We start from the raw sequence: 24183 nt of genomic DNA, 5'->3' as shown, positions 1-24183 counted from the left end.
GTATAATATTTAGAAAAATGCCAGAAACAACTTGGTGTTTTTTTTTTACTGTGGACACAAACAAAACCTTCTTTTTTCTTTATAAAGTTATACCTGGATGTTTTAGACTTCCAAATGAAATTTTGTCTTCATCTAACATTCCCTTAGCAAGTTATAGCAATTTATTACAATATTATTCTATGCATTTTTCAATGAAAAAGGGTATTTTATTGACTGAAAATGTAGATGTGTCCATAAAAGAACATGAACAAATGCAAACGGTATAACAAGTAGTGAAAACTGTCTTGTGCAGCAAAAATACAAACAGTGCAAATGATATTCACAAATACAAATTGAGAAATATACTAGGTGCAAATGAACAACTGGTGCATATAATTTTCACAAACTATATAAGAAGTATTTACATAATATAACAACCAGAACTGGATTCAGTAGGGACAGTCCTCAGGTTTTATGTGTCACCTTGTGACCCCCTGCCGCTACGCCACTAAGCACCAACAGCTGTTCTTTTTTGGCTCAGAGGAACCAACTGCATAGGTTGGTTAGAATGTGATAGCATAACCACGATGAATGTTCAGCTGAGGCAAGTGTAATATCCCTGAAAAGCTGAGTATTTACACTTTATGGTACCTTTTAAAGCATACAGATTGGATCAGCAGTTCAAAAGTTATTAAACATTTTTGAACAAGTTATTTTTATCCGTGGGCCGCGGTTTCAGTCTTTGAGGGTTAAACCTTGGTTAAACAAGACGTGTTTAACAGTACACAAATAAATTGTTGATGGTTTAAACAAGAAAACAGTTGTCACCGCATTTTAAAACTTTTGTGTGACCTCCATCATGCCTTAGCTGGCCAAGCTAACGGCAACGAATTCACCTCAGCCTGTTAACACTGCCCACATTACATGACTAATTCAGTTAACTTTCCTGATATGTGTTTTGCCGTTAGTGCGGTTGATTTAATCTGGTGGCTCCTTGATTTTTGTGTTCATGATGACATCAAAGGTCACATGACAATGCTAACATGGCGGATGTAGTATTTCCGGGATTGTAGTCATAATACACACACATACTGATTAGTACGTACTGTTTCAACAACTGTGCAGTGTGTCTCTGTCACAGTACACGATTTCAGATGCAGCTGTGGTGTGTTTATAGGCTGTAAAGAGGTGTTGTATGGAGTGAAATCAGAGTCAGCAGAACCTGAATTTGTAATGCTTGGGGAACAACGTGCAAATTCAAGCTCTCAGACATTCAAGAAGTTTCAAATTCAATGACTAAAAAATAATAATAAACACTGAGCGATTCAGAGAAAACATCTCTCAGAAATGCTCAGAAAAAGCAAATGAGCCAGGCTCTAATAGAACTCAATCCTAGCCAATCACAACACACCTGTGAGCTCATGGAGGCGGGGTTCATTTATTAGTCATATTTTATAGTGATGCATCAGTTCCCCTGAAGTAGAAGGTAGAAGCTCTGGGTATAGGTAGGTAATTTTTTCTGCTCATCGAAGTAAATGGTTTCAAAATAGTTTAAAGCACCTTTTCTACATTCAGAGACTCAGTTGTGATGCACAATAGTGTTTTAAGAAAGATATCTTTAGTTTTGTGACTAGTACAGAGTGGATGGGAGAGTTTTATCATCTACAGCAGTTTCTTTATGGTGGGGAAAATTCTCTCAAGTGAATACAACAATGTATTGTGTAAAATCCCATTTTATAAACCCAAGGATGTGATTTATACTGTAGTATATTTACACATTATATTATATTTGACATTTAAAACATAGTATTTGTATAAACACTATTATATTACATGTTATATAATCTGATTCCAAAGGAAGTGTTTTTATATAATGCTGAGTTAGTGATGAAAGTTCTGAGGATAGTGGTTTGTGTGAGCACTGTGAGAAGGATGGTTCAAGTGGCCAAAAAATCTCCAAGGATCACAGCTGGAGGACTGCAGGAGTTAGTTGTGTCTTGGGGTCAGAAAGTCACCAAAACTACAATCCGAAGTCACCTACATCACCACAAATTGTTTGGAAGGGTTTGAAGAAAAAAGCCTCTACTCTCATCCAAAAACAAACTCGAGCGTCTTCAGTGTGCAGACACTTCTGGAACTTCAAATGGGATCGGGTTCTATGGTCAGATGAAACCAAAATAGAGCTTTTTGGTAATAAACACCAGAGGTGGTTTTGGAGAACACAGAGAGGTAGCCATATGGAAAAGTACCTCATGCCCACGGTTACATATGGTGGTGACTCTTTAATGTTTTGGGGCTGTTTTTTCTGCCAGAGGACCTGGACATTTAGTTAGGATACATGGCATCATGGACTCTGCCACAAAGATTAAAATGGGCCCTGGTTGGATCTTCCAGCATGTATTCTCCAACCTCATCAGGCATTATAGGAGAAGACTCAGAGCTGTTATCTTGGCAAAGGGAGGTAGCAAAAAGTATTGACTAAAAGGGTGCCAATAATTGTAACTGTATGTGTATACCACTGTAATATAACCAGACAGTTCAGATATATGAATGGGGAGCTTGTGATTTTTTTTAATGCACCTGTCAAAAAAGGTTTTAGGCTCACCAGAATTAAAAATTATACAAAAAGTGAAAAATGTTGTGAAGTTTAACTGTACATTTGTTTTTGTGTTTTATAGGAGTGTGCTCCATTCCAGCAGAAGAGATCAGACTCTTCAGGACTCAACTGTGTGTTTGGGCAAACTTTACTAATTTTCAAAGATGGAGCCTCCTGATCTGGACACAGATAATGTTTCCCCACACTCAAAAACGAGGTAACCTACCATGTCATTGTATTCTAGTCATTAAATATTCATATTTATACCATGGTCTGTCTGAATACTAGATTCTGATTGCCTGGAAGGTGTGCATTCAAACTGTTGAATTTGGTGGGCAATCTGATGGTTTTTGATTGTCTAAATTATATTTTCATGCGTCTTTCATGTGAGACGTATTTGAAAAACAGTTCAACATGAGCTAGCAGCAGGTGAATGAGGAGCTGGTGTGAAAAAAATGACTCGACGTCAGTAATGTGGTAATGGTTTGGCTATGCACAGTCAGATATTTCTGTAAAGTTTGTCGGGCAATGGTCAGCACTTCCGTAATACGACAAATCTTTTCAACCATCTTAAGAGGAAGCATCTGAAGGAACATGCCACGAGTGTTTCACTCAGGCCGGTACAACAACCCCACTCATCCCGAAACATAAACAGTTAGCACTGACCGACGCATTAGAGCAGTCGAAAAAATACGATAAAAGCTGCAAATGATGGAAAGAGGTGTCTGAGGCTTCACATTCTATCTATCTAAGAATATGGTGACGTTCAAAGCTGTGGACAGCGTGGGATTTAAGCGACTGATGCACACTTTAGATGGAGACAGGAAAACGCGAAGTTTTCCCGAACAGGAAAACTCATCTACTACAGCCTTGGGGGGGTGTGCGTGTGTGTGTGTGATATATATATATATATATATATATATATATATATATATATATATATATATATATATATATATATATATATATATATATATATGGTATAAGCAGGAAAATCCAGAGCTAGAAATTTAAATCGTTTAATGCACGCCGCTTCGTGTCAGGTGGTTCTTTGCCTCCACGGTATGCATTAAAATGATGTAATGCACACCTAGCCATGGATTATCCCTTACCTAAGTTATTTACTGAATACATATGAAAGGAATAACTTAAGCAAAGTTTTACTGTTAAGGAAAAGCTAACAGTCACCACTCAGTATGAAATAATGTTTGATTCAGTTCATTGTAAGTAAAATTAAGTCCTCATTAAATGAACAAGTTAGTTAAGAACTGTAAAGAGTGTATATAAATGACTAAAAGACTGTCTATAATGTTGTGCAGTAAACTCCAGGGAAAGAGATCAGAATCACCAGCACCCAGCTGTATCTCCATGAAGAGTGATTGGTCTATGAATATTCCTCTGGTGTTTAAAGATGGAGACTCCTCACTTCTACACAGGTAACATCTCCTCACTGTTAATGTCACTGCTAAAGTCACAGTTAAAGGGAAATTCCAATAAAAAAATAAAATAATGCAATGGTAAATAATCATGCAACAATGCTAGCTAACATTGTGGTAGTTATTTGTGCTGTTACTAACTTCAGTTATTTGGCTCAGTGTAATTGTGAAAGATCTACAGTTGCTCTCTGCCTCCTGTTGCTCTTCTCACTGGTGCAGTTCTTCTTCTCTATACTCTGGCTCGAACATGTTGGATGCCACTGTGTAACAGTAACTCAAAAACTCCTCATTCATTGAGTAATTTCTGTCACTTGAGTAAACCATTCACTCTATGTAGGGTTGTCAACCATCCGTACCTTATAAACAGGATTGTCCTGTATTTAAAAGTAAAATGCTGCATCCTTTGTTGTACTCTTTCTTATACCCATCGTTTCATACATACACTAAGTATACACAGTGGTGAGAATAACAATAGTGAATAAAATCAAACCAGTTTCATAAAAAATAGCAGACAATCAGAATCTAAATCAGCGAACAGAGATGCACTCAAAAAGAATTATTGTATCAAAATTAAGGTAAAAGTTTAGACTACAGTGTTTAAGTGATGGAAGTTTTCTTCTGTAACAGCTTCAGTTTTTCTTCACAGTGTTCTACAGAGAGCAGTAGACAGAATAGAAAAGAAAATCAGTGCAGATACAGGGTAAGATCAAAATCAACAACATGACTGTGACACTGACACACTGGTATTATAAACCTCTCTGCTATTATTAACTACAGCGGGATTAGAGTATAGATGATAGTTCGACCCCATGTCTCACCACATCTTCCTACTTCACCATCTCACAGGCACGACCCAGAATCTGCTGCTGTGAATGAATTCCTGAAAAAGTTTAAATTAAACCTGATGAAGAAGTTTAAGTGTTTGAATGGAGTGATAATAAACCTGGGAAACCAAACACTCCTGAATGAGATCTACACAGAGCTCTACATCACAGAGGGAGACAGTGGAGAAGTCAATAAAGAACATGAGGTGAGACAGATCGAGGCAGCATCCAGGAGAACAACAACAGAGGAAACACCAATCAAATGCAATGACATCTTTAAGCCCTCATCTGAACAAGACAAACCCATCAGAACTGTGCTGACAAAGGGAGTCGCTGGCATCGGAAAAACAGTCTCTGTGCAGAAGTTCATTCTGGACTGGGCTGAAGGGAAAGCAAATCAGGACATCCACCTCATATTTCCACTTCCTTTCAGAGAGCTGAATCTGATGAAGGACCAGAAACTGAGTCTGATGGAGCTCCTTCATGTCTGTTTTAATGAAACAAAAGAAACAGAAATGTCCAGTTTGGAAAAGGTTCTGTTCATTTTTGATGGATTGGACGAGTGTCGTTTTTCTCTAGATTTCCAGAACACAGTGAGAGTGTGTGATGTAACTGAATCAGCATCAGTACATGTGCTGCTGATAAACCTGATCAAAGGGAATCTGCTTCCCTCTGCTCTCATCTGGATCACCTCTCGACCAGCAGCAGCTGATCAAATCCCCTCTGAGTGTGTCCATCGAGTCACAGAGGTACGAGGGTTCAATGACCCACAGAAGGAGGAGTACTTCAGGAAGAGAATCAGTGATCAGAGCCTGGCCAATAACATCATCACACACCTGAAGTCATTAAGAAGCCTCTACATCATGTGCCACATCCCAGTCTTCTGCTGGATTTCAGCCACTGTTCTAGAGAGAATGTTGGGTGAAGCAGAGAGTGGAGAGATCCCCAAGACTCTGACTCAAATGTACACACACTTCCTCATCATTCAGACAAACATCATAGGAGAAAAATACTCAAAGAAGCAGAAGAGTGATAAAATGCTTCTTAAACTGGGACAACTGGCTTTTCAGCAGCTGAAGAAAGGGAACCTGATCTTCTATGAGGAAGACGTGAGAAAGTGTGGCATTGATGTGAGAGAAGCAGCAGTGTACTCAGGTGTGTGTACGCAGATCTTCAGAGAGGAGTTTGGGCTTCACCAGAGTAAAGTGTACTGCTTTGTTCATCTGAGCATTCAGGAGCACCTCGCAGCTCTGTATGTGCACCTGACATTCATGATGAAAAAGAGAAATGTTCTTAATCAGAATCAGGTCTCTAAATGGTGGATGGAAAAAATGACAATCTCAGAGGTACACAAGAGTGCTGTAGATCAGGCTTTAGAAAGTCAGACTGGACATCTGGATCTTTTCCTTCGCTTTCTTCTGGGTCTCTCAGTGAAGTCCAATCAGAATCTCTTACATGCGTTAGTAACACAGGCAGGAAGTAGCTCCCAGAGCATAGAAGAAAGAGTTCAATACATTAAGGAGAAGATCAGTGAAGATCTTCCTACAGAGAAATCCATCAATCTGTTCCACTGTCTGAATGAACTGGGTGATAATTCTCTAGTGGAGGAAATCCAACACTACCTGAAATCTGGAAAACAAAGTGAATTCTCTTCTTCACAGTGGTCTGCTCTGGTGTTTGTGTTACTGACATCAGCACAGGATCTGGAAGAATTTGACCTGAGTAAATATACCAGTACAGATAAAATACCAGAAACTGTTCTTCTGAAGCTGATGCCTGTGATTGCAGCATCCAGAAAAGCAATGTAAGTAAAGCTGAATATAACTGTTCTACTGTTACAGTGTTAGAACGAGAAACTGAACACACTTTGACAAATCTCTACTTTGGGATGTTTTGAATTTAAGGTGATACAGGATGGAGTTAATGCAAATAGATAAATTAGAGAATAAAAATGCATAAATATATGAATAAGACTGAAGAGCAGGTATTAAATATGTGGAAGTCAGCTGATTTCATTTGAGGAAAAACACTGAAGTCTTAAAGTTATGACTTGGTATCTTGAAATAATTAAAAAGGTTCTTGATATTATGATTTATTATTACCACAGTAATGCTGGTTTTATGTTGGATATTTGGAAATCTTTTTATTTACATAAACCTTAGCAATATCACACTCACATCTAGAATCTTTAATTTTAACTTTGTAGTTTGAAGATTTTTTTCTTCACATTTTTCTACAAAATTTCTGTTATACATGAAGTGGAATTACACAGACACATGGTATATAAAACTATCTTTATTGCTGTAATACAAAATTACAGAGAAACACACATAAGTAGCCTACCGGTAACAAGGCACAGGTGAGAATAATCACGCATTAACTGCCAGTTTCCCCGCCTCCTCTCTGTCCGCATCCGATGCTCAACCACGCCCCCACTGCCACAGTAGTATTCTGTACAGGACTGTATCACTTACTCTACATATTTTACCAGAATTCATGTTTAAGTTTAATTTTCCATTTTTCACCCGAACACTACAATACCCAGAATGCAGTACACCAATATGTAATTCAACCATTGGGAATCCCTACTGTGATCAACCGATATTATATATATTTACACCTGTGCAGCAGCACTTCAAATCAGAGAATTATAAAAGAGATTTGAAAGTAAGTTTCTGGGTCTTCCACTGGAGAAGATGCTAAAGAAAAGAGAGATTCTGTCTGTATTTAGTAAAAAAAACAGAGAGCAGAGAAGCTCCATGGTCAGTACAAAAGTAAATTAACTGAAATAGGAGAACTTGTTAATATCTGTTAGCATTACTTCTAGTAATATGGCTAGAAAGGTCACCAATGCAAAGGTAAATAATCATGTAACATTACTAGCTAACATTATGGTCGCTGTTTGTGTTGTTGCTACCTTCAGTTATTTGTCTCAGTGTAATTGTGAAAGATCTACAGCTGCTCTCTGCCTCCTGTTGTTCTTCTCTCTGGTGCAGTTCTTCTGTATATTCTGTCTCAAACATGTATCACAATGTAACTATTGTCACTAGGTAACACTAAATCAAAACATCCTCGTTCATTGAGTCATTTCTCTCTCTTCAGTAAACCATTCGCTGAGGTATTTTACCTAGTCTTTGGTCCAAGTTAAAGATTCACACTGTGAGCCATTAGCAAAACAAACGCTTTTTATCTAACGTAGTTCCCATCATGCACTGTTATATAGGATGGTTCGTTGGTTTGTTTGGTAGAATTCAGGGTATGAAATTATCACCCCCTACCTGCCAAATGAGGGTGAATTATCGGCAGAGTATTTCATTATTATTTTACTTTAAACGCGCTAAGGTCATAAACTGAACTAAGCTAATTGCCGCTTGCACTTTTGCCACAGCAATGGCAAAGAGCACACACTGCTTCTTCGACATTTTATAGGATATGATGCAAATATACACTGCTGGATTTTATATAGACACTTTAGCTGAAAAAGGATAACGTTACACAATGAACACCGCGACCACCAGACAACGAAACACTGGAGTCTTTAGATGTTTGCTGGAGTGTCCCTTTAAGCATATTGTCTAACTGGTGTTTGTACTTTTAGCATTTATGAAAATGAGAAGGTTCAGTGAAAGCTTTGAGGACTTGTTTGATAATTTGCACTGGTGTTAGTTCATTATGTATTATTTTATTTCCTTCAGTATCAGGTATGATTCACTTGGAGTGAGAAGTTGGTCAGCTCTGGTCACAGCACTCAGCTCAGAAACCTCCAATCTGAGAGAACTGCATCTGACTGTGAAAACACTGGATCTGTGTGGGGGTAAACTAGGAGACTCAGGAGTGAAGAGTCTCTGTGCTGTACTGGAGAATCCTCACTGTAAAGTGGAGACACTGAGGTAAGATCATCTCTCTGAGACTCACAATAACTCACTAAAAGCAGCAGTTGTATACAGTGTTGTTTTTCACCTGAAATTTGCTGTAACAGTACAACATGCAGAACAAATAGATTAGACAAGTTAAGTGATAACGATTTATCTCCAGAATAATTCATGCTTTAAAAAAATAAATAAATAAATAAATTTACTTACAGTTAGATACATTTAAAATCCGTGTACATGTACACTCTGAAACAGACTCCACACCGTGTCTTTTCCCCCTGACTCTTATGCACGTCATCATTAATCACAGGAATTAGTGTAGGCCTGGTTTCCTTTTTTCACTCAAAATCTGTGTGTGTGTGTGTGAGTGTGTGTGTCTGTGTGTGTGTGTGTGTGTCACCACAACCAAATAATAATCTGACAGTTATAATGGTTCTCCTAATAGATTTAAAAGAAATCTTAGCTAAAACAATTCGTGTATTTTATTGGTTTCTTCTAAAACAATATTTTGTCCTAATTTCAGTGGTTAGATATTCCCTCATGATTTAAAATCATATAAGAAATGTTACATTTAATTTTTTTTTTAAGCTAAGTTTGAACTGCTAGGCCTATACATGTTACCAGTTAAACACAATAAACCTCTTGGTCTCTGTCTGCTTATGTAACTACGACACTTCACAGGGTGGATCTGCACATTTCCTCACTTCCTGTTGTAGTCTATGTAGACTAATGTTAAATGTTGAAAGGCAGTGCAACACTATTTTGTTTATGTTTGTGTCGTTATTGATTAAGAAAGCTGCCCAAGATGTGTGATTTAATTTCACATAGGCTGCTGTAACATTTTGGCTCATTGTAGCTGGTGTTTCATTGAAATTGATTTCTAGTTGTTTTTAATCAGAAAATCTCCTGTAAAACACAGCAGTACAAACATCTCATTTTATCAGCATGTTTTCTGCAACCTGTTTAATTTTGTGACTTTCTGTTAGGGGGGTGTGTGTGTGTGTGTGTCTGTCTGTGTATGCTACATAAACAAGTGGCAAATGAACAAATCTCTTGAGTGAAAGACTTTCAGCACATTGGCCACTTTTTGCAGTCTTTTTTGAAGCTCTTTTTTGAGCTCTTTTTTTGGCTTTTATTTTTATTATTGAATTCTATTTTCAAACCTGTGCCCACCCTGTTTTACCCAGGCCCACCCTCTGTTCAATTTCTGGCCTTGCCACTGAACAGTGGTAATGTTTTGGTCAGAAATGTAAGAAATTTTTTTAAATAATATAATTAGCCGTGTTTGATAGTAAGTGAGCTAACGTTACGCTAACTGCTGTGTGTAAATAATATAATTACGTAATATGTAATACGTAATTATGTAAATACACAACGTAATACGTAATTATGTAAATACACAACAGAACAGTAATTTAGTACACCATAATGATTAAAGAAATGATTTAATAAAAGTGGCACTATACCTCTACAGACACACGACGGTTGGTGACAGTTGAATTTGTGAATTTGAATGCCTGTGTGAATGCAGTGACTACATTTCCCATCCTGCATTGCAGTCTACAAACATGGCCGCCATGGACTACACTTCCCACACAGACACATATACACACACACACACACACACACACACACACACTTTCTCCGGAATTCTAATCACACACATCTGTTGTCAATCTCACACTCACTCCACACTATATGAGACTTTTTTTTTTTTTGTACCCTTTCCTCTTTTTGTTTTATGTTCATTGATCTTGTTTCTTGTTCCTCGTTGATGATTCTTGCCTTGCCTAGTTTATGCCTGTTTGCCAATCACCTGACCCTTTGCCTGTTATTTTGACCATGCTATTGTCTCGTGATTCAGATTTGTCTGCCAGTCTCTGTGTTTTCTGTGTTGTGATTATACCTTGTGATTGGTCAAGAAAGGGCAGAAAGTCCAACGTGAAAGACACATCATCATCATATCAAGTAAACCAAGATAAAAATCTGTTGATGAAGAGTGTGTCATTGTCTCTACAGGTTGCGTGGTTGTGGTGTGTCAGATGAAGGCTGTGCTGCTCTGACTTCAGCACTGAGATCAAACCCCTCACACCTGAGAGAACTGTCTCTGTCCTGTAATAATGTAGGAGACTCAGGGGTGAAGAGTCTCTCTGCTATACTGGAGAATCCTCACTGTAAACTGGAGATACTGAGGTAAGATCATCTCTCTGAGAGTCACATGACCTGCTCCTCAGTAAGACACATTCTCTAATAGTGAGACTGTTCTTAAAGTTATTGTTCTTAAAGCTGAAATAGTGTTTATTCTGTGAGTGAATGTTCATTCGGTACGTCTCTGTCTAGCTGCTATGAACAGTGTTGCCAGATCTGTGTTACAGAAGCAACTCAATAGATGAGCAGTATTAAAACCATGCAGTTTTCCTCAATTGTTCTTTGATTAAGGTCCTACAATGGACTCGTATTACTCCACATTTTGTGATAAATAAAGAATGTCTATGAGGAAACCCACTGACTCAAATACATTCATATAGTAACACAGAGTTGAAGTTGAGAACAGGATCAATAGGTGTGTGTATGAGCAGAAATCACAGTGCATGCTCACTACTGTATGTTTTAATAAACAGATATGATTAAAATAATGAATGTAAAAATGTCCAAACTCCAATCCACAGCCAAAGAAATGAATCCACGCTGGTGAGTCAAAAGTAGCTCAATTCCTCATTAAAGCCGGGGACCTGGCAACTGCTCCAACATCACACAAACAAAATAACGTGTAAAACTGACGACTGCTAATCTCACAATCTTTATTAAATTGAGCAGAATATGTAACAGTTACACTTCCAACGTTTCTACACTTTTTTTGGAAATTTTTCCTCAAATGCACAAAAATCTCAGCACATCTGTCCCTCTGTCTTCATGTTATTCTTCTGTAGAAATTTTATTCACTGTGAATTTCACATCCTAAACCCGTAGAACCTGATGAACACAATGTGCAGACATTTTTACTCTCCATTAGCTTTAAAATCCAGGAATATTTTATTTAACAATAAATTATCAGCAGTAATCTTGTTTAGAGAAGACATGAGTGTTAATTCTCCTCAGAATGAATGTTTTATAAAATCAGTTCTCACTCTCTAGGAGCTGCTGCTTTAAGAAGCTGCATTGAGTGACGTTGCTCAGTAACATTTCTGCGTGGTGTGTATCCGTGTAACAGACTAGTTCAATAAAGAGTTTACCTTCTCTGAAACAGACTCCACACCGTGTCTTTCCCCCTGACTCTCGTACACTGTAATCAGAGGATATAATAAGATGAGATGTGTTTCAGTTTGTGTTAACACTGGAGCACGCTGTCAGAGTGGAGATTGGACTCATCTGAGAGATGAAGAACAGAACTGCAGTTGGTTGAGGAGTGCATGGGGCAACGCCAAAACAAAGTCATTTTAACTGTGATAAAAACAAAATGATGTCTGTGTCTGTACACGTCATCTTTAATCACAGGAATTAGAGTAGGCCTGGTTTCCTTTTTTCACTCAAAATCTGAAGACTTTCTGAATGAATTTATTTAATAAAAATCTGATGGGGCAGTGGTCCGTTCTGACTATTTCTTCTGTTAAAATCATCAGTGGAATAAAATAATTTTAAATATCACCACAACTAAATAATAATCCGACAGTTATAACGGTTTTCCTAATAGATTTAAAAGAAATCTTAGCTGAAACAGTTTGTGTGATTTATCGGTTTCTTCTGAAACAATATTTTGTCCAGCATCTTAACCATTGAGCTACCACTGTTTAAGCAGCGTGTATTTCCCGCTCAGAGCACATCTACCATTTAATTAATTTTGTCGAATACATAAGCTGCAGAATATTTATTCGACAAAATATCACTTAAATGAAATAAGAAGTCCTCCTGCAGGATAGATTAAGTACTTGGGAACTTTATTTTATTTCTGCAGGAGGTGAGCAGCAGTCCTTCAGGAATTATAAAATCCTGCAGGAGTTTTCCCTTGTGTAGCGAGTGTGCTGGAAATTCCTGCATGTTTCTATTGTACTGCTCCATCCTAAACCCTATAGGAAAATCCTGCACAGTTTGTCAATGTGTCCTGCAGGATTTCATCATTCCAGGATTCCAGCAAACATCCTGTAGAAAAATGAAAATCCTGCAGGATTCCTGTAGAGTTGTTTTTAAGGGAGCCACTGAACAGTGATAATGTTTTGGTCAGTAATAATTATATCTTGTGATTGGTCAAGAGAGAGCAGAAAATCCAACATGAAAGACATATAATCATCATAGCAAGTAAACCAAGATAAAAATCTGTTGATGAAGAGTGTGTCATTGTGTCTCTCTACAGGTTGTGTAAGTGTGGTGTTTCAGATGAAGGCTGTGCTGCTCTGACTTCAGCTCTGAGATCAAACCCCTCACACCTGAGACAACTGGATCTGTCCTGTAATAATGTAGGAGAGTCAGGAGTGAAGAGTCTCTCTGCTGTACTGGAGAATCCTCACTGTAAACTGGAGACACTGTGGTAAGATCATCTCTCTGAGAGTCACATGACCTGCTCCTCAGTAAGACACATTCTCTAATAGTGAGACTGAAGCAGAAGTTTTAGGTTCATCATCAATGACCTGAGGAGGAAGATTGTTTATTTTTATTTAACAATAAATTATCAGCGAGTAATCTGGTTTTGAAAAGACATGAGTGTTAATCCTCTTCAGAATTAATGTTTTATACTTTTATAATTTATCCATTGTATCTTTTAATTCATGACAGTGTTTGTTTTTCATGATGATTCAGACTTTTACTTCCTACATTCTATAGTAATATAAATATATAGAGAGATATTAGATGAGAGAAACTTAATATAACACTCAGCATGATCATTTTAATTACACTGTTAATTATAATAAACAGGTGATATTAAATCCTCATGTCATGAATAATAAAATAATTTTACAAACACATCTTTAAAGTAAGTCTTAAACCAAGATGAAAATCTGTTGATGAAGATTTTGTCGTTGTGTCTCTACAGGTTACTTGATTGTGGTGTCTCAGATGAAGGCTGTGCTGCTCTGACTTCAGCCCTGAGATCAAACCCCTCACACCTGAGAGAACTGAATCTGTCCTATAATAAAATAGGAGACTCAGGAGTGAAGACTCTCTCTGCACTTAAGGATGATAAACATTACAAACTACAGACACTGAGGTGAGTCATGACCTTTTTAGATAAATTGTGTAAAAATAAAAGACTAATAAATTAATTAAGATTAATAAATTAATTTGTACATTTCTCTTTAGTTCCAATAATTATCAGATTACCAGGTTAGGGAATAAAACCAGTTTTAGAAATGTACATTTACATTCAACATTTACATGTTGATTATGAAGTACCACAGTCCAGATTTTGGTTCACATGTTTTTCTTTTATATTCAGGATTTGATGATCATCTGTGGATAGGAACAGTGAACAGGAAATGTCCAAATGTCCAGAAAATGGACAGGAACAGTTTCAATACATTGGTGGAATTCTGACCTGACAGGATTGGCATCTGTGGAGTTTATCTGTGGAGTTTATCAGTGGAGTTTATCTGAGGAGTTTATCTGAGGAAGCCTCTAGGAGACTCACTACAAGTCACATTTATGACTTTGTCCTTTGGTTAATTAATGTAGTGTTGGATATAAACCAGATGTGTAATAAACACGAGGGGGACCAAGTATGAATAGTATGTAATTTTATTGAGAATTCACTGGGCTGGTGGGACTGAACTCCCGGGGAGAGCGGTAGGGTGAAAATGGGTGATAAAATGGGATGCGACCAGGGGACGTGGGATAGCCAGCTGAGGTGTACGGGGGAGAGTATTCAGGACTGGCAGGTGAAAAAGAGGGAGAGTGATCAGAGCCTGGGTCAGAGAAGGCCGTGTCACCATCAGTCTGATAGCTGGAGGAAGGGACAGGTTGAGGGTCTGTCTGTGTAGAGATATATAATATAGTTTGTATATTATGTAAGCCATAGAAAATCACTAATTGGATGTGACAGGTATAGGTCAAAGGTCATAATCATTATAATTAAATATAATGACAGGTCAAAAGATCATCATAATCACTTATAATTACGTTAAATCCGGTTCCGATGTGTTCCAGATGTATTCCAGACACACACATACACAAGTTGTTTCTGTTGGCTCAAATTTAGCCCATTACCCAAAAACACTTAAAATTCAACATAGAAGCCAATACTCACATCTACCTCTGAGCCCAGTTGGAGATAGACAAAAAACACCAGCCGTGAGTGAGAAGAAGCAAGGGTCCAGCTTTATTGTTCCGTTCCACCACACGAGATCCACACCGATGAGAATTCTCAGAAGTGATCTGATACCCTGAGCTTAAGCTCCAGTATTTATACTGTACTTACTCAGTAAATAACCCATATGTTTCAAGAAGACTATGATTTCACTACCAATAGGGTTAAAAAAGACTTCATCTACCTCCTCGACTCAATGACTCCCAGCTCGATCCTGAGCTCAGGTTCCTCACTTGCTGTTACTGATTGTCTATATACTGAGCGGTTGCTCAGTAGTTAAGACATTGGGCTACTGATCAGAAGGTCATGAGTTCAAACTCCAGCACTGACAAGCCACCACTGTTGGGCCCTTGAGCAAGACCTTTAACCCTCAACTGCTCAGTTGTATAAATGAGATAAATGTAAGCTCAACATAAATTCAACATAGAAGCCAATACTCACATCTACCTCTGAGCCCAGTTGGTGTGTGTGTTATGTCTACATGCCCGCCCTTGACTGTACGAGAGTGTGTGTGTGTGTGTGTGTTAGCACTCCTCAGCTCGTATAATTCTTTTTGACTTTTTGACTAATAAACTATAGTGTATTACTTTTAAAGATCTAAGATCTTTAAAGTGTGAATCCAATTCAATATTCAATATCAGTCCATATCCGCCTCACACTGCTTCTGTGTGTCTTGGTGCCCGTCTTTTCTTCCTCTCCCCTTTGCTGGATGCTAGGTCTCCCTTATGTTTATTTTATGACATTTTTTATCCACAACATTTCCCCCCTCTGAGGCTATACAGCCTCATACACTACCTTAATTAAGCGGGTATCTGTGGAGGAACTGGTTCTGCCGCACCCCATGGCCGTCCCCCGCTAGCTGTCGGAGGATTACTCTAACGAAGCCATAATCCCTGCGCCCGTCCCCGTACTCAAATGGGTCCCTTACATTAACCACTTCTACGCAACACTGATCCGAATAGGAGCTGAGGAGGTTTTGTAGACCTGGTAGGAGACGTGCTAGCATTGTGCGCCCCGGGGTCTCATAGTAGATTGGCAGCTGGAGAATGGGCCTTAGGACCCCCCTACATCCACTTTGCGCCGGACATGTGTAGATGTACCTAGCCATAACTCTTAACCCTTAATTTACTTCTCCTTTCAACTATATATATCCTATTTCGAATCTAACTACCTTGATTATACGTTTGTTTGCCTACATCGATTATAAGTGTGATTAATTGAGTTCCCCTAATCATTCATTACTACTACTACTGCCGTACATATGAGTGGTCACTACAGTAACTAACTACTTGATTGGATCTACACGTCCCTATTTTTCTCAATTAGGCCTGTCAGCCCACTGTACGAGAGAGTGTGTGTCTCTGTGTGTGTGTGTGTGTGTGTGTGTGTGTGTGTGTGTGTGTGTGTGTGTGTGTGTGTGTGTGTGTGTGTGTTAGCACTCCTCAGCTCGTATACTTCATTTTTTACTTTTTGACTAATAAACCATAGTGAATTACTTTTAAAGATCTAAGATCTTTAAAGTGTGAATCCAATTCAATATTCAATATCAGTCCATATCCGCCTCACACTGCTTCTGTGTGTCTTGGTGCCCGTCTTTTCTTCTTCTCCCCTTTGCTGGATGCTAGGTCTCCCTTATGTTTATTTTATGACATTTTTTATCCACAACATTTCCCTTCCCATAGATTGTGATATGCTCATGAGTTAGGCCTAGGTCAAAAAGGTCAATGATAATTATTGATGCATGTTCATTCCTATAGCTTTTCCTATAGCTCCGAAGCAGTTCCACAGACACACACACACACACACCACACGCACACACATACAAACACATACATAAGGATGATGAAAAATAAGTAAATGATTAATAATGAATTTCCATACACATCCTACCAAAAATATGACGTGCACACACACACACACACACACATACATACATACATACATAACCTGTCCAATCAGAACAAAAGAAAATAAAATCGATCCATCCGGTAGGTGACGTTATAAGCACCATAAGTTTATAGAAGAAGACGGCCTCACCCACCCTCTGTACTTCAAAAATCGTGTGAGAGCTTACATCATGTCTGCTGCTTGTCCTGATGCACCGAAAAAAACTCACTCTTTTTGGGACGATTACAAAAAAATTTAGAGCATGAAAAGATTCAATATTGGGTAATGTCAAACGGATGTACAGCCGGATTTTTTTTCAATGCAGAAAAAGGAACCGTTGCGCTTTTCAAGTTCTCGGTCCCGGGTCACATCCACTGGAGCTGCGCTACTGAGAGCATAACTTTTAACGAGTGTGACTGGAAAAAGTTCAGAAAATGGTGCAAGGATTTTGACTACATTATTAGAATGGACTTCTTTTCCCCGGATGCGTACAGGCGTAAATGGAGCAGTACATCTCTGCAATGCAAATACCGCATCAGAGCAGCAAATTTCTGCAAGAACCAGGTTTCACTGCACCGTGTTTCGGTATTAACCGGTGATGACACACCCGATCACAAAGAGATCTGCGAAGTGAGGTATGAACGAACCAGCTGGCACGAACTACAACGCTATTTCCAACAAATCGATGAATTATTCCAAGCAAAGACTGCTTTATTGGAAAACTTTGGGCAGCTTGATATTGATATTATGATATTATTATATTGATATTATGATATATATTGATTATGATATTGATATTGATGCTCTGAGATCAAACCCCTCACACCTGAGACAACTGCATCTGTCTGATAATAAAATAGGAGACTCAGGAGTGAAGAGTCTCTCTGCTGTACTGGAGAATCCTCACTGTAAACTGGAAATACTGTGGTAAGTAAATATTTTAAATCATTAATAATAAAACATGTTGTAATCTTCATCCAAGTCATAATAATAGACAATACTGAATAAACTATTTACACATTCACAGTCTGGCTTTAAAAAAGTTCATGAATCAGTGAGCTAACAACTTCTCCAAAAGTTTTTTAGAGTCTCACCCTGTTTTAGGTCTGATTACGGACAGTCTGATCTTCTCAAGAAAACCTGTTCATGTGAACGCTGATTAAAAAAGAGATTATGTTGAGATGTGTAAAGCCAGGAAAAAGTTAGAAAAAAACATTTCTAAAGATCTAGTGTGTGTTACTCAGTCCACAATGAGAGAAACTGTTTACAACCAGAGGAAAGTCAGTGCTGTTGCTCCTCTGTCTAAGATCAAGATAGTGAAGAGTGTCATTGTGTCTCTCTACAGGTTGTGTAAGTGTGGTGTCTCAGATGAAGGCTGTGCTGCTCTGACTTCAGCTCTGAGATCAAACCCCTCACACCTGAGAGAACTGAATCTGTCCCTTAATAATGTAAGAAACTCAGGAGTGAAGCTGCTCTCTGCTCTTAAGGATGATGAACATTATAAACTACAGACACTGAAGTGAGTAATGACCTTTTTTAGGTAAATGTTAGGGAAAAATAAAAGACCTGATTATCATTAGTTTGTACATTTCTCTTTAGTTCCAATAAATATCAGATTACCAGGTTAAGAAATAAAACCAGTTTTAGAAATGTCACTATATTCTATTTAATCTGAATTTTTTCTAACAATTGGCTTTAATGCTGTTTTGTGTTCAGTAAAGTGTGTTGATTTAAAATTCATGTGAAGGTAGAAGACAGGGAGTCAGACAGAGTCTACAAAATATCACAAATGAGTGCATGAGAGTGATTGTAAATGAACACCTGGTCTCCTTGTGACAGCCTGCTATCTCTGACTTCATACTGCTGCTTTTGTCTGAACAAGACGATTAATTATAAACAGGAGATGATGATGTTTCTCTTGGAGCAGAGATGATTACATGTTGATCATGAAGTACCACAGTCCAGTTTTTGGTTATTGATTCACATTTTTCCCCGTTTGTATTCAGTGTGTGATGAACATCTGTGTGTGTGATGAAGACTCCGGTGTTCCTGCATTTCACTGTTGGGGAATAGAGAACACATTTATAAACACATCACTCATTTAATTATAACACATTAAACAGACTCAGAGACGTGAGAAGTGTGTGTTCATCATGCACAGTGAATCAGACTGCACACAATTCTACACTGAGTGTAGAACGACCTCTGACCCCTGGATAAAATTCCCCAGATCTCATTCTCATAAAACACCTGAGGGATTATTAGGAACAGCAGGTGAAAAAGCACATGACCTCGAGCTGAACCCAGTCAGTGGAAGAGAGAGCTAAAATGGACAGCAACAGTTTCAAGACATTGGTGGAATTCTCACTTGGCATGATTGGCATCTGAGGAGTTTTAATGAGTATTTAACAGGAATTTTATAACAAAATAATTTTGAACACAAATTTATGTAACAACCAAATATATTGTTACATTGTGTATTTTTGTAGAGAAAAGTAAAAATATAAATCACCCCAACATGCTGAGTCAACATCATAACCCAACCTTGATGAGATAAAACAGCCCAGACTGAGTCGGTCCACATTGTACCCAGCGCTGGATTTCAGAATCGACCCAAACTGGGTTCTGTGTAACTCAGCAATTTTAGTGTGGACCTTTTTGAGGAGACTCAACTGGGAATGAGTGTATATGAGCACAAACACCTTCTTTCTGTTATCTTTTTACATGCTTCCCTTTCTCATCATACATACATACATACAAGAGATGATCTTCTCTTGTATGTATATGAGCACAAACACCTTCTTTCTGTTGTGTATCAGTTGGTTTTTTACATGTTTCCCTTTCTCATCTTTTTTAGGCAGGTCAGTAGTGGAATCTTTTTTCATGTGTACATTGTAGACTGTTTTTTGACTAATTAATAGCGTACTTAAATAAAATGCCTTGTACATCCTAACCTTTTCACCTTTTACATTTAATTTAAAAAAAATTCACTAACTAAACACTCAGTGGTCATTGTGATTTAATTATATTTCCTGTTCTGGTCTGCACAATACTCCATAGCACACTTCTCTCTTTCTCCCCATCAGCTATTACTGTGAGGCAGTTTTTGGAATTACTGACAGATTTGTGCGGCACTTTCACTTTGGATGAACTGAAATGTTTCGCTGATGCAGTATTTTGTGTTTTATACATTCCCATGAAGATGGATTGCATGTTCTCTTTCTAGTTAGTTAACATTACTCATTACTAGTCAGCTGGTGTCTTATGCACAGTTTGTTTCAGATCAGTGCTGGGACAGATTATCCAATGGGCATTATGGCTATGGGTCCAGGGGCCAATGTCTAAAGACAAACTGCCATAATTAGTTCTGAATGGATAACTACAATATGGCCACAACTCAGACGTTAGTTCCATATCACTCGTTGCCAAGCTAGCACATCTCAGCATTATGCTGAGCCTTATATTTGTAAAATCACTTAGTTGTCCTTCGCCCAAATGTAGTGTAAAGGAACGAAATGCAACTTTCCTCACTTTCACTCGCATTTATAACAGTCTGTCACAACGTGAGGGTTCACAACGAACTCGGTGGGAGGATACGCAAGTGAATGTAACGTTAATTATCAAAAACTGGAACTGACGTTAGCCTAGCCTACTTCGTGGGTGTGCGAATATCAAAAGTTAATTTACGTTCTTAAGAACAAACCAAGCCATGGTATGATGCCTTCTATACTAAGCTAAGGTTACCTACTACGTAGGTATCTAGTTACTTACTGTCTGAAAAAAAGCTCGTATGCTCTGCTACACTTTTCTACGCTTGGCTGCTGTCTCCATTTCTTACAGACTGAGCTGCTAAAATATATCAACAAACTTGTGTTGAGTTTAGGCGCAATCAAGCGTACAATTGTAGGTAGGGCACACACCTATTTCCTTAACAAACGGAAATATATTAAAAAGGAACTGAAATAAATAAATAGAATAGATGAAGAAAAGACAGATCCATTTTCAGGGTTCATTAAAGGGGGACATATAGAAAATATTTTGTACTGTATATTGGGGAGACAGATTGGTATTTACTCAACATTGGGAGGGTCACGACCCCCAACCCAAAGATTGCGTGGTTACGCCCATGCTGGTTGTCAGCTGTGGCCAGGGTTATTCTGATGGCAATTCTTCTCGTGGCTTCTAACCTAAAACAACGAAATGAACACATTCAGTAGTGTTATGATTTGATATGTCTAAAATGTTGCATAGCAATCTCTTTACAGGTGAGGGAGACAAAATTCTGTTAAAACTGAAAGGCATTCACCCAAGTCTCTTTTGAACCTAATATTTTCATTTGTACCTGTTTATGTCATCGTTATTGGTGTGAACTTTTACTCAAACGTTAAAGTGGGTGAATTTGGATAGTTGTTACTCATTGTGCATATGTGTAAATGCAAACATCATACTGCTCGATCTCTACACATGAGCTCATAATGTAACTCATAAAGAACTTTGTTTGCATGGCGACTTTGTCACACACACATCTCAGGCACAGCTTAGAGATCATGTACTCACAGCAGGAAAAAATACCCTCTATTCTTGTTTTACTGTGACGTCAAGTAATGTAAGTTATCTCATGACATATATTGATTGTTTTTATTAGGATCTTTGATATTATTGTGATATTGTCTGCAGCTTAAATCAAAACTCTTTGTTAATTATGCGTGACTTTTGGCACCTGATTGCGCGCGCATTTACGCTTTTCATCCGGATCAACTGGTTAGGTAGGTGATGATTGTTCCAAATCAGTTCACTTGACCCTTTCTCCCTCACCAACCAAATTTATAGACTATATATGTAAAATGTTCTGCTAGCTACATGTTTTAAGTTAAAACAATGGTGTCACCCACTTAACAGTGTGTGTAGTGTAAACGCAAACACTAAAATATAGCTATTGCTCGATCTCTTTAGAGACGAAGCCACGTAAGCTTAAAAAATAAAAATGACTCGAGTATGAGCTCATAATCTAGTGTCGTTTCCAGGATCGTCACACGGGCATCTCAGTCACAGATCAGAGATCATAAAAATGCCCTCTATTCATGTTTTATTGTGACATCAAGTATGTAAAGTGAATTATATTGTTATTTTATGTACTTTGATATTGTTCTGATATTATTGCCCGCAGCATAAATTTGGAGAGTTGTTACATAAAGCGTAAAGCTAAAGAAGCTTTTTGTTTATTACGCTCGATATTTGGAACTCCATTATGCGTTTGATCATCCGGATCAAAGTGTGTGACCCAAAGCTATAATGCTGACAGACAGGTACAAATTATAATCTGTTGTATATCTATCTATCTGTCTATCTCTCTGTCTGTCCTTATATCTATCTGTCTGTCTATCCATCTATCTGTCTGTCTATCCATCTATCTGTCTGTCTAACTCTGTTCGTCCATCCGTCAGTGTGAGAATAATAAATGTTTTTGTTTTTGCTGATTGTTTATAACTGCTAGAATAATGCACTTGCCTGCTTTGCTGTTTTTGCATGATATGGGGCATGTTTTAGGGTCACAGCAATCATTTCCTCCACACTCTGGGATTTTGGTGTGGGTATGACTTACTGCAGGCACCTTGAGTCAATACAGAGATCACAGTTATTTAAACTAGAACTCAGACTAAAGTTCTATTCAAAAAGCATCAATATTACTCTTGTTTTCATAATAGACCATGGTATGAATATTTATGTACTGAGAACTAACAACTTTTACATTTACAATGTACATTCTTATTTATAACCTGAAAGGAAATTCTCTTATATCATGTACTCTCTTATATTACGAACTGCTATCAAATACCTATGATGAATGTATTCATTTAATTACCTTGTATTCATTTAATTACCTCTTTGAATAAGAATTGTAATCCTGGAAATACACATGTATTTTCATTTCAACACGACACAGGACTCATTCTGTATCATGACTATGTGCTGTGTGTTTTGGTTAAATCTGTCCGACACTTGGACCAGTAGAAACCGTCCACGCACTGCTTCTTATCAATATGTATAATACTCCTGTTGTGAATGAATAAATCGGACGTCACTGTGAGCATGCATGTGTCAGTGTGTGTTCACTTAGGCTCCCCAGATATCTGAAAGCCACACTTTCTAGCTCATAGCAGCACAGAAGTAAAAGTTAATAGAAGTAAATAATTGTAGAATTGTAGAATAGGCTAAAGAAAGCATGACGGAGATCTGGAGACATAAAGCCGAGATTCCTGAGATGAGTGGAAATCTAACACAACCTTTCTGCATTCCAAATAATTTTTGAATCTTGGGGATTGGCACAGACACATTATTAGTCATCAGTGAGAAGTTTTGAAACGTACATATTATGGCATCATTGATTAGGAAATCAGTGAAATTTACGTTTTCCCTTTCTCCCTTTGTAACTGTAATGTTTCCATAAGGAGTTATCTCCAATTTTTTCAGCATCCTCCTAATTCCATCTCCCAAGCTGCCTCCACTCTGAAGACACAGATAACGAATCTACAAACAACAATCAGCAATTAATCACAAGAGTAAATTGTTTTTAAATGATTTCAGGTTAACAGTGACTAGTAATGTTGCTTGTGTTGTGGCACATACCATCTTCTTTCGAAAGTCAGCATCTTTCAGCTTATCACACAGCTCTTTTAATTCCTCCACAGTCTTACAAGGCACCTCTAGCACCTCTATAAGATCAGAGACAGATGTGCTTGGCTGGCTCATTGACTGCTGCATTGTTCCGACCGCTGCTGTGATGTTGTCCTGGATTTGTTCTAGTTTCAGCATGATTCTCCTCTCCAAACTCTCAAATAACTTGTAGATTTCTGTCCAGAATTTGTTTTGAAACATCAATGACATTTCTAATTACAGCAATGAAATTCAGAGATTTTTTACTAAGTTAAACAGTTACTGACTTTAAAAATGATTTTTATTTGAAAGAAATATGCACTACTCTATAATGTACTACACATTTCCCTTAGGGGTGTACTCACTTTTGTTGCCAGCGGTTTAGACAGTAATGGCTGTGTGTTGAGTTATTTTGAGGGGACAGCAAATTTACACTGTTACACAAGCTGTACACTCACTACTTTACATTGTAGCAAAGTGTCATTTCTTCAGTGTTGTCACATGGAAGTTTACCGACCCGGTCGCCCCAGTTCAACCCACTGACACGGCCAGCCAAGCTCCGCCCGCGCCACAGCCCGCCTGTTCAGCCAAGGATGTCGCTCTGCCTTCGTGCTCCGCCGAGGACGTCGCCCTGCCTTCG

The 24183-nt window shown here is 38.1% G+C and overlaps 2 protein-coding genes across 6 annotated transcripts in view; both read left to right on the top strand.

The window, feature by feature from the left end:
• LOC128623003 (NLR family CARD domain-containing protein 3) overlaps positions 1-24183 on the top strand; it is a 73293-nt gene that overhangs the window by 7635 nt on the left and 41475 nt on the right. Inside the window, exons 2-3 of one of the 2 annotated variants that reach the window (XM_053649831.1) lie at positions 2658-2792; positions 3895-4011. The exons of the other annotated variant lie outside the window; for it this stretch is intronic. Coding sequence (XP_053505806.1) covers positions 2740-2792; positions 3895-4011 — 170 coding nt within the window. The 5' untranslated portion in view covers positions 2658-2739. The remainder of the gene's footprint in view (positions 1-2657; positions 2793-3894; positions 4012-24183) is intronic. 2 annotated transcript variants of the gene reach the window in all.
• The window catches only part of LOC128623010 (NLR family CARD domain-containing protein 3-like), a 72823-nt gene that overhangs the window by 45193 nt on the left and 3447 nt on the right, over positions 1-24183 (top strand). The window contains exons 4-10 of one of the 4 annotated variants that reach the window (XM_053649847.1): positions 4658-4711; positions 4858-6639; positions 8531-8725; positions 10727-10900; positions 13056-13229; positions 13734-13907; positions 18896-23796. The exons of 1 other annotated variant lie outside the window; for it this stretch is intronic. In XM_053649847.1, coding sequence (XP_053505822.1) covers positions 4658-4711; positions 4858-6639; positions 8531-8725; positions 10727-10900; positions 13056-13229; positions 13734-13907; positions 18896-18902 — 2560 coding nt within the window. In that variant the 3' untranslated portion in view covers positions 18903-23796. Of the gene's footprint in view, positions 1-4657; positions 4712-4857; positions 6640-8530; positions 8726-10726; positions 10901-13055; positions 13230-13733; positions 13908-14135; positions 14417-18234; positions 18409-18895; positions 23797-24183 lie in introns of those variants that run through there. 2 more of the 4 variants (XM_053649846.1, XM_053649848.1) reach the window with 2 other exon arrangements.

Source organism: Ictalurus furcatus, chromosome 19, assembly GCF_023375685.1.
Source record: "Ictalurus furcatus strain D&B chromosome 19, Billie_1.0, whole genome shotgun sequence".
Lineage (NCBI taxonomy): Eukaryota > Metazoa > Chordata > Actinopteri > Siluriformes > Ictaluridae > Ictalurus > Ictalurus furcatus.
Note: the sequence above shows the minus strand (reverse complement) of the source record. Positions and strands in the feature narration are given on the sequence as shown.